General features: G+C 33.3%; 2 protein-coding genes across 6 annotated transcripts; both read right to left on the bottom strand.

Moving 5' to 3' along the window:
• Window positions 1-3,455: 3,455 nt before the first annotated feature.
• On the bottom strand, window positions 3,456-7,364 carry LOC111206286. Of its 5 annotated transcripts, XM_048748025.1 has the most exons (5): window positions 6,796-7,364; window positions 6,662-6,713; window positions 6,394-6,523; window positions 4,508-5,998; window positions 3,456-4,335 (listed from the first exon to the last, which is right to left on the bottom strand). In XM_048748025.1, the coding sequence occupies exons 4-5, from the start codon at window positions 5,840-5,842 to the stop codon at window positions 3,727-3,729; spliced, it is 1,944 nt and encodes a 647-aa protein (XP_048603982.1). In that variant the 5' UTR covers window positions 5,843-5,998; window positions 6,394-6,523; window positions 6,662-6,713; window positions 6,796-7,364; the 3' UTR covers window positions 3,456-3,726. The 5 variants fall into 5 exon arrangements, with proteins under 5 accessions (XP_048603982.1, XP_022558541.1, XP_022558542.1 ...); XM_022702820.2 differs by lacking the exon at window positions 6,662-6,713; XM_022702821.2 differs by lacking the exon at window positions 6,662-6,713 and having other exon boundaries at window positions 4,508-5,995.
• Window positions 7,365-16,550: 9,186 nt separating this feature from the next.
• Window positions 16,551-17,249, bottom strand: LOC125582495. The gene has a single exon (XM_048749241.1). It carries the CDS (start codon window positions 17,247-17,249, stop codon window positions 16,551-16,553), a length of 699 nt encoding a protein of 232 aa, XP_048605198.1.
• Window positions 17,250-18,836: the final 1,587 nt, after the last annotated feature.

Raw genomic sequence — 18,836 nt, 5'->3', positions numbered from 1 at the left:
TAACAATATCAATACTTGTCGAGTGACAAATTATGTCATGTTTAACAACGGTTTCATGACATTTATAAAACCAAGTTACAATAATTAATAATATCACTTTGAGAAAATAAATTATTGACAACTAACGAGACATGTTTGACATGGAAAGCAACATGTTTTTTTTAATATTTTTATCTTTTTATTAGAAAAAGGTTTGTAGTTTTGCTTTATTGATAATAACATACTCCTTCCGTTTCATTTTAATTGTCGTTTTATGTTTATGCATACAGATTAAGAAAACATATGATTTTGTTAATTCTTGCTTTAGGTCAAAACGCAAATAAACAACCATCTTAGAATATAATAATGTTAATTCTTGTTTTAGAAATTTAATGAAGGATTAGCCAGTGTATGATTGATATACAAAGATTTAGGGAGTGGTTTGATAGAATAATATACATTGGGACTAAAGAGTAAATCTGGCGTCAAAGTTAGTGGCGAGCAAATGGATTGATTTGGTTTTAATTCGGTTTGATGTTCAGTATTAGCAGACATGGTACGACTCGACCGATCAAACCGAACCTGGTCCTGATTTTATTTACATTCCACAGATTAGTCCGGTTTTCACAGAGTAAGTGACATTGACATGGTCCGAAACATAACAGTTTAATGGGTTTCATCCAGTTTATGAATGCCCATTATATACTCATATGTTAAGGAATTAAAAGTGTGTTTTATCTGATTCACTTGTTATGTATGTTTTCGTCGTAGACGCGAAGAAACTCTAAGAAATTGAACTTCTCCCTGATTTCAAGATGATTTTGGTGTGGATTCGTGATTCCTTGTTCAGGATAGCTAGTAGCTTGTTCGAGTTCATCAAGAGGTGGTTCTGGGGAGGTCGAAAAGTCAGGACGAAGTCATACTCATGTTTAAAATCAGTTTCCGATGATTTGTTATTGGAGATTACTGGGTTATGCTTGCTTAGCATCTAGGAGGTTAGGAGAACTTGTGAAGTCCCATAAGCTTTGAATTTTAAGATATGTCAATGATAGAATAAATAACGTCTATGTGATATCCGACAGTACACACAAAACAAAACGATTTAATTTTTGAAACTTAGACATGAAAAGAAATCAAATTTCATGTAATCAAAAATATGTAAGATGCTTAAGAGACATAAAGAATCTTCAAATCCAAAAAAAAAAAAAACATATCATAAGCATATATGAGATGATATATCCTCAACAATCATCATCAAAGAAGTGAAAGTTTCACTATCATTTTCACGTGATACGTAATATGCGGAGTCTATGAGAAAGTACAAGTTGTGTACAATTTACCATTTAATTTAACTATATCAATACTTGTCGAGTGACAAATTATGTCATGTTTAACAACGGTTTCATGACATTTATAAAACCGAGTTACAATAATTAATAATATCACTTTGTGAAAATAAATTATTGACAACTAACGAGACATGTTTGACATGGAAAGCAACATGTTTTTTTTTTAATATTTTTATCTTTTTATTAGAAAAAGGTTTGTAGTTTTGCTTTATTGATAATAACATACTCCCTCCGTTTCATTTTAATTGTCGTTTTATGTTTATGCATACAGATTAAGAAAACATATGATTTTGTTAATTCTTGCTTTAGGTCAAAAAGCAAATAAACAACCATCTTAGAATATAATAATGTTAATTCTTGTTTTAGAAATTTAATGAAGGATTAGCCAGTGTATGATTGATATACAAAGATTTAGGGAGTGGTTTGATAGAATAATATACATTGGGACTAAAGAGTAAATCTGGCGTCAAAGTTAGTGGCGAGCAAATGGATTGATTTGGTTTTAATTCGGTTTGATGTTCAGTATTAGTAGACATGGTACGACTCGACCGATCAAACCGAACCTGGTCCTGATTTTATTTACATTCCACAGATTAGTCCGGTTTTCACAGAGTAAGTGACATTGACATGGTCCGAAACATAACAGTTTAATGGGTTTCATCCAGTTTATGAATGCCCATTATATACCCATATGTTAAGGAATTAAAAGTGTGTTTTATCTGATTCACTTGTTATGTATGTTTTCGTCGTAGACGCGAAGAAACTCTAAGAAATTGAACTTCTCCCTGATTTCAAGATGATTTTGGTGTGGATTCGTGATTCCTTGTTCAGGATAGCTAGTAGCTTGTTCGAGTTCATCAAGAGGTGGTTCTGGGGAGGTCGAAAAGTCAGGACGAAGTCATACTCATGTTTAAAATCAGTTTCCGATGATTTGTTATTGGAGATTACTGGGTTATGCTTGCTTAGCATCTAGAAGGTTAGGAGAACTTGTGAAGTCCCATAAGCTTTGAATTTTAAGATATGTCAATGATAGAATAAATAACGTCTATGTGATATCCGACAGTACACACAAAACAAAACGATTTAATTTTTGAAACTTAGACATGAAAAGAAATCAAATTTCATGTAATCAAAAATATGTAAGATGCTTAAGAGACATAAAGAATCTTCAAATCCAAAAAAAAAAACATATCATAAGCATATATGAGATGATATATCCTCAACAATCATCATCAAAGAAGTGAAAGTTTCACTATCATTTTCACGTGATACGTAATATGCGGAGTCTATGAGAAAGTACAAGTTGTGTACAATTTACCATTTAATTTAACTATATCAATACTTGTCGAGTGACAAATTATGTCATGTTTAACAACGGTTTCATGACATTTATAAAACCAAGTTACAATAATTAATAATATCACTTTGAGAAAATAAATTATTGACAACTAACGAGACATGTTTGACATGGAAAGCAACATGTTTTTTTAAAAATATTTTTATCTTTTTATTAGAAAAAGGTTTGTAGTTTTTCTTTATTGATAATAACATACTCCATTCGTTTCATTTTAATCGTCGTTTTATGTTTATGCATACAGATTAAGAAAACATATGATTTTGTATATTTCCAAAATAAAAACACAATTACCTATACACATAATCATATTTCAACCAATAGAATAATAAAGTGGAGAATCTTATTAATAAATTTTGCATTGAAACTCTAAAACGACACTTATTTTGAAATGAAAAATTTTTCCCTACAATGACAATTAAATCGAAAGGAAGGGAGTAATAAACAACAACAACAACAAAATCAACATGTTAAACCACTAACACATAATCTAGTATTAAGTAAATAAATCATTAGGATATACTGAAGCTTTACAAATTCTCTCGCTTTCCATCCCAAAGTTCACCATATAGGGCATCACCATACATTTTTTTATCATTAGGATAGTTTATTTATGTGGTTGGACCGTTGTGGTATACACTCATTCCCACAGCCAGATCATTATGCATCAAAACAAAAAAAGTTATCTGTTTGTTATAATAAGAAGGCGTATTACTTGCACTGTTGCTAGAAGCCATTGCAGAAGTCCTTTACTAGGATGAAGGACAAGACTGTTTTATCAGAACATGTATCATACTATTTGCATTTAATCCGATCTTCAAGAATACAGGATAAATTTTGAAAAAAAATAGAAAAAAATAAAAGGAATGCTCCTGAATTACATTGGGGGAGAATGCTACTCAACATTGGCTACTTTCCACTTTATCTCAATTCTCATGTCAGAGAAACTATCACATGAATGAAACACAGACCATAAGCTTTCAACAATGCATAGAGAAAGATCAGACTCAAAACAAAGAAGAAACCAACCCTTTTCCTTGGCTTTCAATGTTCTTCTTTGAACACCGAGACAAGCTCATTAACTAAATCATCAACCAACTTAGAGACCATCTCTCCCTCAATGTCAACACCTTCTTCATAAGTCTCTCTCTCGAAATCAAGCCGACTCCCTTTTAAACTGCTCATCTCTTTCTCAACAAGCTCGTCCATCATCATCTCCCTCATCTTCTTCAACCCGTGAATCTCTCTGTTCAGTTCTTCTGCTAACCAATCTCTATGCTCAAACAAAATCCCCTCTCTCCACAATATCCCTCTGCAGCTACCCCTAAACATCTGCTCGCATTTGACCGCTAAACTCTTATTGACAAAATCAAACAGTGTCTTTCTCTTCAGCTTGGCTGCTGCTGCTGCTTCTGGTTCTCCACAGCCTTCCAGTTCTTTAAAGAGGCTCGCAGGTAATATGTCAGTATCCATTCCCAAAGCGAATTCTTTCACCATAAGTTGGTCAGAACCGATGATCTCACATATGTACTCAACCTCCCAGTCTAGCCTTTTTGTGGTTTGTCTGCAATCTGAGAAGCCCTTGCTACAAGAGCTTCTGAGATCATCTGGTTCTGTTACAGTGCTAACTTCATGCTCTTCTGCATGCATCATCTTTTTTTTTCCCCCGGAAGAAACAAAATTACACAAAACATAATTAGTTAGAAAGATTTACATGTAGAAACAATGCCAAGATACTAAAACTATAGAATTCTAAATATGACAGATAAGAAAATGCATATAGATTGGATTTTTTGTCTCTTAGCTGCATCAGGAAGGAACTAACCTGAAGTTTTTGTTTGTCAGAAATAGACTCACTCTCTGATGAAGATGAAAACATAGCATTCACCCCATCCTTTGCAATGCAACGTGAAGACTCTTCTTGTGTCAGGCAACAGCTAGAAGAAGACTCAAGCTTAGAAGTCAGCTCTCTGAGCTTTAAAGGATTGCCACCTACAAACATATCGAAACTAGCTGCAGAGTCTGTGTCTTGATCAGTTACTTGAGTGGAGGATAGTGAATCAGATGATAACCCTTTAACCGGGGATGTAATCACATCTACTTCCTTTCTCCGATCATCTTTCCCTGAGTGCAAGCCACCATCACTGGCAATATTACATTTTATCACACTTTCACCCCTTTTGATTCCACACTCTTGCATCCCATTTGGTGGTTTCTTGCTCCGGGGAAGAGTCATTTTGCGCGACAAAGATGGAGAAGCATTCTTTCCTGCCGGTTCACTTCTCAAACCGGACTGCTTTGATATCGATCCACGCTCCACTGAAACCTTGCTTACTAACCGTTGGTTGTCCTTGCAGTTCTGTTTCTGTTCATTCTTCTGCTTAAGCCCACTCTTGACGATGCGCTTTTTAGGTTCTGCTTTCTCCTTATGGCTTGGAGAGTTTCTAATGACACGTAAGGGCGTTGTGCTGGCCTTTGCTTGTGCTGCAGGTACATGAGGTGGCCTCGCTTTACTCTTCAAACCATCAGGACTACTTTTGGTAGTGACTGATGTTGATGCTCTCTTCTCGTTGAAGGTATTATTAGAGGAGACTTGGCGGCTTGACACTTTCTTTGCAGCTTTTAGTTTCTCTCTTAAATCTCGAATCCTCATAGGAACTAATGAAGGAGAATCTGATGGCGAAGAAAACCGGGTTCTAGTAACCATCCTAGGACTTGGTTCAATCATTCTTGAAGCTGCTTCCATTACATAAACTGGATTCCTGGATGGGACAAACAACCCAGGACTCCTAATAGGAGACAAGAGTCTATTCTTGGCAACAGAGATCGGTTTAGCTGACCTGGGAGGAAAAGTCTCGGATTGAAACCTCTCAACCGGCATGTTGCGGTCATCATAGTCACTACGGAGATTTACATAGCCAAGATTCTCATATGCATTCCATTTGTTTGTGTTTCTTGAATGTCTGAAGAAGAATGGATCAAGAACAAGCTCTTTGACATTTGGTACCGGTAAAGACTCTAAACCCATGAGCCTTGCAACAACACTAGGGGCTCTTGTTCCCTGACCATCGTCACTGGTAACAGAAGATGCACAACAGCTCGAGTCACTTCTTGAGTTGTAATTCCAATTCTTGCCAATCTCATCAACCTCATTCTGCATAAAATTTTCATATTACACTAAATAAAACACGAAACAAAACTGAAGAAGAGACAAAGAGGCCCTTGACATAAACAGAGGTAATAATAGTATTGAGAAAACTCAAGAGAGAAGGCTTCAAGAGGTTTTGAGCATTCTGTTTCGTCCGCTTTGGTTCTTCTGGTACAAAAAACAAGAAGAAGATCTAACTTGAGATTACTGATTAAAACAAAAACACGTTACAACCAGAGATCTCGAAAACAAGAAGTGCATTGTCTTTACTGGTGTTCTACAAATCGGTCTAGTTGGCAATTTGGGTCTAAACAAAAAGATTTTTTTAAAACCGTAGGCATTCAAAAAAATCAGTCTAGGCACCCGCCTGAACATTAATCCTCTATAAGATGCCTAACCACGGCCTAGATATTTCTTGAACATTCGTATTTACCCAAATAATCAAATGCTTCTAACGAGAAGCACATTGACTTAGACCAGACATAACTACAAGCCACAGAGACTTCACAAGAACTAAACTAAACATTGCTAATTAGTTATGAGCAATACTTGTAGACACACACCTGAGAGTTCCAAGCTGCCGGAAGATGAGAGCTTCTTCTTCCGTGATTTTCCAGGCCAATCAAATAGATTTAAAAACCCTCCTCTTGATCGTTTCCTCTCTACAACCTCCATTTTTTTTTATTATTCCATCTACATATTACAATCAGTGAATCACTTCTCCTGGAATGTAACTTACCAAGATGCAGTAAAAATGGGATCTTTATTCAACAACTGCAGTAGATTACCAAAGAAAAAAACCAAAAATTGTAGAAACAATCAATAACTGACCCAAGTATGATATGACTCAGAAGTGGACACCACAGGATAATACAGAACAGAGCTGTTAAGAAGACAATGACAACTCAAACAATGCAGACACAAAGAGAAGAAAAAAAAACTTAACAACGTGAACCAGATTTTACCTATTAAGCTTACTTTGGGATGCTAAAGACTTCAACTTGCACTCATGGGCACATTCAAAATTGGGTTTTTATTCTAGAAATCAATGAAAAGGGAAAGATTTTGAGACGTTTAGAGTAAAATGTAGCAACGGGAAACAAGAACCCAGAAATGCTGCAGAGTTAGAGAAGTTCTAGCTATAGCTAGCCCTAAAAGCCACCAATCTCACTAGGGAATGGTGTGTCTTGTGTTCCTCAAAACACAAAACAATTGAGAAATTGAAATCGGTGAAAGTTTAAACAAATAGAGAGTGCAGAAAGCAGCAAAGGAACTTGAAAGAACAGATACTACTACACAGTTTGGATTTGATGTGACGAGAGAGAAGAAGAATAAGAGTTGGGAGAGAGATAACAGCTTTTTGAATTGTCCACTCTCTCACTTTTTGAATCCCATAGAATTTAAAAGGGAGACTACTAAAATAGAGTTTAATTATATTTTTAAATGGATATTCGATTCGGTTTGTACAAATGAAATAAATATTAAAAATAAATAAGAAATCCAAGATAATATAAAATAATAGTATTTTATTTAAAAGATGAAAAGTTATTTAATTTTAAAAATTCTAATAACTAAAATAATAAATTTAATAAATAAAACCATTGTAAATTTTACATAAAATATAATATTTATATAAACAATCCTTTAAATATATGGGTATATATATATATGCATATAATGGATCGGATCGGATATTCGTTTCTAAAAATATTAGTATTTGTTATTTGTTTCGTTTCTTACGGATATTACTTATATGTGATTTGTTTTGCTGCATAAAACGGACATTCCGAATTTTCGTCTCAAATCGAAATGAATAAAAATTAAAATTTAAAAGTATTTCGTCTGTCCTAATAGAATATAATTTAAACATTGTATTTTTCTAAGGCGACGATCTAGTATTGACGAATGAACTATAATGAGTACAGAGAAAAAAGCTGAATAATATTCAGTCTGATTAGCTGAATCTGTAGCAAATGGAGAAATCGACCATACTTATGTTTCTCCTGTTCGGTTATGGAAGCATGCAAAAACTTTATGGTATACAGTGCACATCTCTAAAGCCATGATTATCGCTAAGGGTTTCTTAAATTTTTTTTTTTGTGTGATTAAAAAAAAAATTAAAAAAAAAACCACGTGTCAGTGGAGTCCGCAAACAGTACAAGAAACAGCAGATAGTTGATCTTTTTTGGCGAATTTTGCAACCGATTTTAGCTGTTTTATGGGATCCTCAGCATGATTTTTTTTTTAACAAATCCACTTAAGGATCTGCGATATTTATTAGGGCTGGGCAAATAAACCGAACCTGAAAACCCGAACCGAATCCGATCCGATCCGATAAAAATGAATCTGAACTGATCTGAATCTGGCATAAATACCGAATGGATCTTGGTTTATGGTATATTGGATTATGGGTATTATCCGAACCGAACCCGAATCTAAATGGATATCCGATAGAATCCTAAACATTTAAAATTCTCAAAAATAACTTGTACCAAACATGATCTCAATTCCTAATATATATTCAAAATATATTAAATATCTAAAATAATTATCTATTATACGAAGATTAATGGTTGAAGGTTAAAGTTTTTAGATTTTGTTTTTGTTTTCATTAAATAATGTTTTTTATTTCATGAGAACTTGATTTTCGTTTTATGCTTTCATTTATTTGGTTTTTTTATCAATAACTATGTTTAACTTTCATTTGATTTTGAATGATCACATTTGATGTTCCTTTCTTTTTTTTGAACCGGTTTTATTTATGTTTTGATTATAAATTAGGTACAAATCAAGTATTTTAAAACCGAAGAACTGATTTTACTTATTTTTTGGTTACGAAGTAGATAAAAATCAGGTACATTTAAACCGAAGAACCGATTGGGATCCGAACCCGAAAGTACATCGGATTGTACCGGTTCTTTGAAGATTTACTAACCTCGACCCGAACCTGATAGAACCCGAACCGGTCCCGAACCGAATTTTTATATAACCCGAATGGAACTGATTTTGATAAATCCAAAAAACCAAAACCCGATTGGACTAAACCGAAATCCGATTGGAACCCCGAATGTTCATGCCTAATATTTATGCTCTAATAATGCCAACTCGCAATAGTTGATTTTCCACGGAGTTTGGGAACCACAAAATAGGTTTCCGGGCTCCACTTTCTAATATTCTAATAATAATAATACGTTACATCGTGTTTTTTTGTGTGTAAAGTTTTGTCCAGTAGTGTTTTCGAAAGTGAATCAATACTTGCTTGCTGCTATAACCATCTCATTGTAAACAAAATCTTATACTATAGAATAAACAGAAAATGATCTGCTAAGGAAAATATACTATTAACATTTTCTCTGAATGTTTTTCCTAGGATATGATTAGTAAGATCAGTCACATATCTTTCTTACAGGTTCTTACAGCACTTTGAGAATATTATTTTCGATATGAATTAAAAAAAGACTGATGCTTGGTCATAAGTTTCACTACCATACAAGTACTTATTATGGAACAATTAAGTCTCAAAGTTAGTATATATTTAAAAGAGAATCTACCATCCTATATATCTTTAGTTCAGAAACTTCGTGGATGCTGGGTTCGCTAATATTTAATTTTAAATTAACAAGACGATCTAACGTAGATCTACATGTACTCTGACTCACTCACGAGCATGTATGTCCATGAAGAAAAAAACATTTCTGGAACGATGATTACAAATGTATCTTTAAAACATTATTACTGCAATACGTCCAAAAACTCTTAAATGAAAAGGAGAAAATAAATAAATAAACATTTTAAAAAAAAACTTCACTTTTAGACTTTGGATTCGAGTGAATCTGTTTTGTATACGTAGTGCTTGATTTCGAATATATAAAATTGTGAACTCAACATTAAAACGTTTCGTATATATGGATCGGATTGTGTGTGTGTGTTGTCTTTGCATTTCTAAGTTATGAATAGTATAACCAAACGCAAACCTTGTTTTGGGACAGATAACCAAATGCAGAAAAGAACCAAGACTCGTTTAATCTCTCATTTGCGCACCAAACTTCACAAATGAACTAAAATATAGTTCTGGTCACAACTTAGCATGTGTATTTTGTTCAACTTTGCTATACGATGATACATCCAAAAAAAGATCAACACAGCAGATTAACTATTACAAGTGAACCCGGACGAGCTAGCTCAACTGGTAACACCTCAGACATTTGTCTGAGAGGTCACGAGTCTCGGGTGGGGAGAAGTGTTCAGGGCCGTAACAGGTACAGACAAAAGCTAGCTCCGGGTATAAGGAGGAGTAAGGCCGAAGGCCCGAACCCATCTTAAACAGAAAAAAAAAAAAAACTATTACAAGTGAACAATATAATTAAAAAGTATGAAAGCCACGTCAAGATTGACCGGTTAAGGAAAGACTTATTCTTGGGTTCACCCCCTAGTATGAACCTCTAGGTTCACCAACCAATAAAATTGTGTTATTTCATATTTGATATCTTTTAAAAAAGGAAACAAAATATTCTCAAATGATATTATCTTTCTAAAATTAAAATATAAAAAGAAATAAATAAAAAATAGTAGTAATTACAAAAAAAAAATATTTTTAACGTCGTCAGCAAAACATTAAACCTTAAATCTTAATCCCTAAACCCTAAACCCTTGGGTAAACCCTAAACCCTAGGATAAATCTTAAACTCTAGGATAAATCTTAAACTCTAAATCAAGATCATTAAACACTAAAACACTCAAGGGTTTAGGGTTTAGAATTTAGGGTTTAGAGTTTTAGGGTTTAGTGTTTTTATTTAGAGTTTAGGATTTATCCAAGGGTTTAGGGTTTACCCAAGGGTTTAGGGTTTATCCAAGGGTTTAGAGTTTACCCAAGGGTTTAGATTTACCCAAGGGTTTAGGATTTAGGGTTTAGGGATTAGGATTTAGGGTTTAATGTTTTGCTGACGACTGACATTAAAATTTTTTTTTTATAATTTTTTTTTCTGTAACTACTATTTTTTTTTTACTTTTTTATTTAAAAAACATAACATAACTTGATAATATTTTGTTTTATTTTTTTTAAAAAAATATCGAATTTGAAATAAAGAAATTTTATTGGCCGGTGAGGTTGAACCCAAGAATAACTTTTAACACGAAATGATTCGATGATCAAACTTAGATATCAATCAACAGTTACTTTGACTATTCGGCAGTTCCTTTCCGTTTTCCTCGAATTTGGAAGGAAAGTTTCAAGAAATGTATTTATACATATGCACGCCATTTTTTCCCGTAAAAGTCATCCATACATTATATTGGCCTGGAAACAATTGAACAAGAGTTCTTGAAACCTTTACTTTTAATTTTATTAAGTTTCAAAAAAACCCTCTAATTTTATTATATTTAACTTCCTCCTTATTTGTATAAAAGATCAGAAATTGTCTATCCTAATATGGTATAGAATATTTTTTATATCAACTTTTATAAGTTCTGAATCTTCAAAGCTACATTGTTTAATGCCTACCTATTATAAAGAATCCCTTAATTATATATAATATACTTTTCTGTTTCAGTTTATTTGATGCTTAAAAATATGTTTATTGTAAAATAAGAGATTTTTTCATTATTTCAGATAAAAAAAAATTAAATTGTTTGAGATTTGCGACTAATTCATAATACAATTTTTTTTCTTTATTGGTTAAATTAGTTTTGTTTAATGATATTTATATATAGTCAATATAAATTATATAAAATTGTATTTTCTTAATATATATGCATTAATCTTATATATTATATAAAATGAAATGAAACAAAGAGATTATTCTAAGCTTGAATAATAAATCAGCCGTTTGATGTCAAAAAAAAAAACAAAGAGATTATCCTATTTGCATTTTTAAATAAATAAAAATAAACCGTTTATGTCGTTTTACTTGGTTTCCATCGTAGAGAGAGATTGTCCATCATCGGAACGCGTTAATGAAGAAAAATTTGTCCTTATATTTATCTGCATCTTGTCCTGCAATCATGAAAACTTTAATATTTTTTTTTTTTTTTGTAACTTATGAAAACTTTAATATTTATGTTGAATGTTATTTTATATGATCATAAACTACTTAAAACGCGTTATCATTACCGCCTAAACGTGTTTTTTGGGGTCATGTGCTTTTAGTTGAGGATGTAGCCTTGTCAACGCTTATGTCATCGGTTCTTTTTGGCTGGTTTATAAATTTTCAAATGTTATAAAATTGAGATAGTTCATCAAGCTAAATAGAACAATTTAACGTTAATATATGATCAAACTGCTTCCTTTTTTATCAAGGGATCCATACCACTCCTAAATTTAGAAAATACGAAATTTATGCTATATATATCAACTATTGCATTTAAAACCAGTGCATGAGTAGCCGCGTAGGGTTTGATTGTGCATGGTAGCACCATAAGAGTTACGTGTTTCTCAGGTCTAGTCAATGATTGAGAAACGGACAAAAGCTTTCAAGTAATAATTATAAAACGCGTAGACTGTAACATCTATTAAGATGCAATTCTTACACATAAATGCAGGATCTTTGTCTGCTAACAACAACAAATGTTTTTCGCTCATATGATTTCTGACCACAAACTATACAAATGAACGTTTGTAATACTTAGAAACCAAGATCGAAGAGATCATCAACTAATTTCTTAATGAATTATTTCAATGATGATATTTAATGCACAATGGAAAACTAGTACACGTTTTCTCAAGTTTACGTATAGAAAATTTCAATGATATATTTAATTACATATTATAAATGACAAAGTACTAGTTAGAGACATCAGAAATCTATTTTTCCCTTAATATATTTGTGTGTTTAGGTCAATAATATTTTTTCTCTTACTCCGGAATATATTATTTCAAAAATATCATGTCTATTTTATTTCGTTTGAGATATCTAAACGCTTATAGGCATCAAATTCATCAGATGAGATAAATAAAAAAAAAAAAATCCAAAAGAAAACAGAAGAAATTGAATAAAATGATTTAGGAACTGGTTCTTGTTTTCGTTATTCGGCTGATCTCCCGTTAAGGGAATTTTTCCAACAAAAATCTTTAAAGGTTGTAGACATGAAAAAATCTATAGACGGGGAGTTATTAGACTGTAATTCTGTTGTAAACGAAGGGTTGGGAAAATACTTCTGTTATCGTTACTGTCGACCAGCAGGTCCATATATATACAAGGTATTAGACTGTCATAATGTCATGTTTATCCTAACAAGATAATGATAAGGATAAACACTATGTTACGAATATACATGGAATATATACTAGATAAACACATAGTCTCTGGTTGTCTTTATCATGTCCCGGATTGGGCCTGCAGTACGGGCTGGTCCATGGTCGATCATCATTTGGTTTATAACACTCCCCCTTGATCGACACATCCGGTACAGGTTCGTTGCATGCTTAATGTTGCCTCATTAAAACCTCTCCTGAAAAACCCCAAAACCAATGTGGCAAAATGGGAAACCAAGGACAGGAAAAAGAGTACAACACATGAACTCCCCCAGATGAATGCATCACTGTAGTAGATGCATTCCCATCTGGTATCCGAGTCTTCTTGAACGTTGAAGTTGCCTATGAATTGGTGAAGATGATCAGCTGGATTCTCCTTGAATGAACTTGTAAGTCTTGGACGTTGGTATGTCTTTTGGAACTCCATTAAGATGTGGTCAGTATGTACATATTTGCTGCTGATCACTCCATGTCTTGGTTGAACTGATGGTGCTTCAAACGGTGCTCGGATGGACTTTATAATCTGCAATAAAACTTTACTTGCAGGTCCTTTTTCATGTCCCACGGATTCTCTTTGGTTATATGGCTTTCCCAAAACGTGGACATTCAATATATATTGAGTCATAGACCCAGAACACATACGAACAACTTTACTTCATATCTTTCGTTCATTCGGACTTATATCTCTTCGTATGTGCCAATGGTTTTATCCATTGTAACCAATCATTCTTTATTTTCTTTTGTCGATCCATGTTGAGCTATAGACCTTGTCTATATTCGTTCATAATCATGAGTGTCTAAGGTCATACCATCAATAATTATTTGCTGCAATGAAACTCATCACACAATGAATTCGCAGTCATACACTCATGTCCTTTGTACATGGTTATCGATCTTTTCTTGCTTTAGCAATGCTTATAATCATTAAGCCACGACCATACATCCTTCTGGTCACTATCCTGGTTTATGGTTCTCACTTAGACGTGCTGACTTAATCATACACACACACGGCTATGATTTTTCTACAGACTTTCCATATGTAAAACATAGCCTGTTTAATCAATCGATAACTTGTATTATTGAACATTTGAACCATTAAACATTTTTCTCTCAGTTGGTCTTTATTATGATCACAAAGAATTATAATATTTTCTGTATGGACTGACTGCACTAAGTAAATACTTAGTCTTTCATATTACTTACAGCTGCTGTACATTACAATCCATAAACAACTTAGGAACAAAGCTTATTCTATGAGAATTTCTTTCTCATATTTCTATGGTACATTGATACATTTATCCAGTGATCCATTTGCTGCTTACTACACCATTATTTCTTTAGTAAATATCCAGACAAAATCAAACTTGATTTTCTGTAGTAGCATCCACCATATAGGAGCATATCTCTTTATAAATTGTTCCTTGGTCCTTGTGAGTATCCTTGTGTAATCAAGCTATACTTGAATGTTATTTAGAAGGAACATGGACTCACTATACCATGTGGTCATGTCCTTTAAATCTCACGGAATTTCTTATCTCACAAGATTCATTCACTGGTTTCTTTCTTAGATGGCTTTTCTGTATGTACATGGTTACTACGCCCATCTGTCTTATAATTACTTTGAATTCTTTGAACACCCCACGTCCCTATATTGGTTTTATGAGTTTTCTACGTGGGTTCATGATCCTCAGGTTATATCCTTCAAATCCCAAGTACTACAATCTTTTATGAGCTCTTATAAATACATCTTTGGTGTTAACACTCTTTATCTTTAGTTTCATACTGTTCCAGACATGATCTAATTAGATTTTGAGATCTTATTATCCAAGACCTTTATACCTTGCAGTTTGGCGTCCCAAACTACATGGTCTTGTACCTTAGATGTGTGGTTGCGCAACCTTATTTCTCTGTCTGAACTGGTTTCTCTTATGACCTCGGATTTGTACGATTCTGAGCACCTTTCATTACTTTCCGAGGTTCCTTATTATTTGGAACTTATTTGTCTATCTCTAATAGACATTGTAACAACTTGATTGTGTCTCTTAGACATCTAATTCGTGGTGCTTAAGCTGGTATGACATAGTCATTTTTTTTTCTGGGTCAGTGTGTTTGGCATATATTTCTGCTAGCTTTTATATCTTTTGATCATATTCTTTTAGAACGTCTAGATCATAATCTTTGGTCTGAGGATCTTGCCAAGACAACTATGGTTGATACCATTATATTTCTCTTTTACTCTTTACTCTTTATCAGCCTGATAACTTTCTCCTTTCAAAGTTGGATAATCAGATTACTATCTTTTGTAATCTGTGTTCTTGGCCACTTGATTAAATCATCCATGTTTGGCACAAGATACATTATAGTTTCGTGGAGGAAGTCTTATTTATCTAATATATATTCCCAATCCTCATCTGAGGTTCCATCTTAAATGGCACACATATATGTGGTGGAATATTCGTATTTTCTTAAGATGGTTTGTGTATATGTCTGGTTTATGACCCTTAATCATTCAGAGGTGGGAATGTCTATGCTTACATGTATGGACTGATGTAAATCAATATTTATATACATAATGTCCTTAAGCTTTAGGCTGGACGTGAGTGATGTATCATTAGTGAGGGTTTTAAAGCTTTCCAGCCGTGTATATTATGGTTGTAAACCATAGAATCCGAATATATGATATGATCATGGACTGTGGGTTTTAGTCCTCTTTCCCCCTCATGAACATACTCATAATTTCGTAGTGCTTAGGACAGTGGAGCCTTAATTATTTTAGTGATTTTCCCTTTTGTGTACTTATAACACATTGTGAGATTTTATGGGATCACTTTTGTGCCTTAATTAATTTTTCAGTGTTTATTTCGTGGTGAACCATACTGGTTACCATGGCTTTATGCCTCTTTCATACTGATCCTTAGCATAAAATAAATCAGTAGAAAATATGGGTATAGGCATTCATAATGCTTTTAGGCGATTTTTCAAAAATCTGAAAGGAATCGTATTTTCTTTGCTCACTGGTTCAATGTAGAATGTTATAAATCTTTATAACTCAATGGGTCTGAATAATGTCGTGTCTTTTGCCATTGTCAGTACCAATTAATTGATTTCAAGTGATTGTAGGAAGGTAAAGTTGAACCTATACAATCAAGATGAAGTTAAATCTATGCGAGAAATCAATCTATCAGTGAACTGACTCATTAGTCTACACCCAACAATTGATTTTATGTGATTGCAGGAAGGTAAAGTTAAACCTATACAATCAAGGTAAAGTTAAACCATGCATGAAATCAACTATCAGTGGACTGATTATCCTTTTATTAAGGTTTTATTTGTTATTTAATCAAGAATCATCAAGCAAGACCAAGCAAGATAATATATAAAAACAAAATCGTTTTTATTATTTCAATAACATAAATGAATAACAAATAAATCAAATCAGATATGAAAACATAAAATCAGAATGTCGGAAAATTATTCAATGTATAATCCGACCTCATGGTCCATGAGTGTCCACTCGGAATCCTCCTCAGATCTCTTCTTATCAAATGTGGCTTTATTAGCTTCAGGGATTTTCATCTCACTGTCTAGTACTTCATAATATATCTCCATGATGTCATTAAACCGTCTGATGTTATCCATCCTTTTCTGCTTCTTTTGCTCAATGTCTAATAAATATGAGAACAGGTCATAATAGGTGGTGAAACCTTTGGCCTGATGTGATAACAACACTTCCTCTGAATGGAATGTGTCACGAGTTTTGTTTAACAAATCCTCGTTTGTTACCAATTCACCACATAGTCTAAGACTATAGGTGATTCTCATAAGATCAGAGTGATAATTGTCCACGGATTCATAATCCTGGAACCTTAGAGCTTCCCATTTTTTCTTGGATTCGTGCAACAATGGCTCACAGAATCTAGAATTCAAAAATGACCAGAGATTATGAGGATCATTAACATATCCAAACTCGTCTCTTAGGTCCTCACAGAGATGGTGTCGCATAATCATTATGGCTCTGTGTCTTTCACACGCAAGGGTGTCATTGCCATACTTGATGCACTTCCCAAGTCCTCTAGACTTCAAGACGGCTGAAGTGTTTATAGCCCAATCAAGATAATTATCTCCAGAGAGATCAAGGGCTTTGTAATCTGAGGGTATGAAACTCGACATCTGAAATCATTATTCAAAACAGGTCTTAATCAAGTAATCTTTTTGAAATTTTTCATGCTTCATATCAATGCCACACACGGACCAAAAGAAATTTTTTTTCTAAATGATGCATTTTCTTAAAACCATACGGTTTAAGGTGTGGATCAATGTATTTTTCAGATTTAAGGTCCTCTTATTTCAAACACAAGGTTTCAAGGCCTTTAGGGATTCTATCTTAGATGATCAGAAAAATGTTCCATATTTTCTTCATCCCATTGGATCGGATCATTTAGTATAATGATTTTTTTTTTTCAGTTCATATCAGATTGCTTGAAAACTATGAATGATCTATATCCCTAAAAGTCGAGATTTCATGTTTAGTATGCAATATTAGTATGCAAACAATATGCAATCAAGCAAACCAATTCAATCATGAAATCAGGTTAGGGTTTTCGAAAAATATACCATATATTTATTATTATTTTTTTTTGAAAAATAATCAAATCAGAAATTATTGTGACTTAAAAAAAATAAATCAGGAAGATTTGATTTATTCAAGCAATTTATTATATACTTTTCGATTTAAAAATAAATATATTTTCTCAGATATATCTCTGATATTTCGATTTTAAATATTAAAAAAAATATTTTTTTCAATCCTAATCAAGTACTAGTCGTTATCAATCATCAGAAAAACAAATTTCTCAGACAAGAACAGGAGGTAAAACCTCAGATTAATTTATGAAACCATGATCAGATTTTCAAAAAAAAATTATGTAACATGCAGTCCTTAACAGTTCTAGTTGATTCAGATCAGATAAGAACATTAAACAGGACAATAATGATAAGTTTAAGCAAGTAACAGTCGGTTTCTTTCAACATATAGCAGTCAGATTTTTTTAAAAAAAATTGTTTAACTTTCAATCCTAAACAGTTCTAATGTGAAACTATCATCAGGAAAAGTTTTAAACAATTTTAAAATCAGTTTCAGATTAAGAACAGGTTCAAAACAAGTTCAGGTTCGAGATTTTAAAGAGTTTCTGGTTTTGGTTTTATTTTATTTGCAGAGACATGTTGCTAAATATAGCTACATGGCTGCGGATGGGGGTATTTAATACTTTATGGGTTTTAGATGAGTTTTCGATGATACCTGAAAACTTTTGATGGGTTGATCGGTCTATCAGTTAGAGATCTTCCTGGTTAGCTGATGGATTGCTCGGAATTATTGTTTTTGTTGCTGCTTGTTGGAATAGGAGACTGGTATATGGTTGAGAGAGATTTTGGTTTCTGGAACAAATTTTCGCCTGTATTGTAACTGAGCGTGGGGGCGCGTCCGAACTCCGATTGATGCGGGGTTAGCGGCGTTGGCTTCGTCTAGTCAAGAACTTTAATTTGGTATCTGGCTCGTCGTCTGGATCCACCGGAGTTGAGGGATAGAGCTGTTTGAAGTTTGTCAGGAATTAGGGTTTTTACTGCTCGGATTTATTTCTGGTTTTTAGGGTTAGGGTTTATGAGAGCAACGTCGTGCTGATAACGTGTTGTAAATGAAGTGTTGGGAAAATACTTCTGTTATCATTACTGTCGACCAGAAGGTCCATATATATATAC

Source organism: Brassica napus, chromosome C2, assembly GCF_020379485.1.
Source record: "Brassica napus cultivar Da-Ae chromosome C2, Da-Ae, whole genome shotgun sequence".
Lineage (NCBI taxonomy): Eukaryota > Viridiplantae > Streptophyta > Magnoliopsida > Brassicales > Brassicaceae > Brassica > Brassica napus.
The sequence above is the reverse complement of the archived record's forward strand: the minus strand, read 5'-3'. Positions and strand labels throughout refer to the sequence as shown.

What these genes read in the sequence shown, in the direction of transcription:
- LOC111206286 (XM_048748025.1), bottom strand. Translation starts at nt 5,842, where the DNA reads ATGCAGAATGAGGTTGATGAGATTGGCAAGAATTGGAATTACAACTCA. An exon ending in CTGACAAACAAAAACTTCAG is followed by an intron (nt 4,336 to 4,507) that starts GTTAGTTCCTTC and finishes GGAAAAAAAAAG; the next exon opens with ATGATGCATGCAGAAGAGCA.
- LOC125582495 (XM_048749241.1), bottom strand. Translation starts at nt 17,249, where the DNA reads ATGTCGAGTTTCATACCCTCAGATTACAAAGCCCTTGATCTCTCTGGA.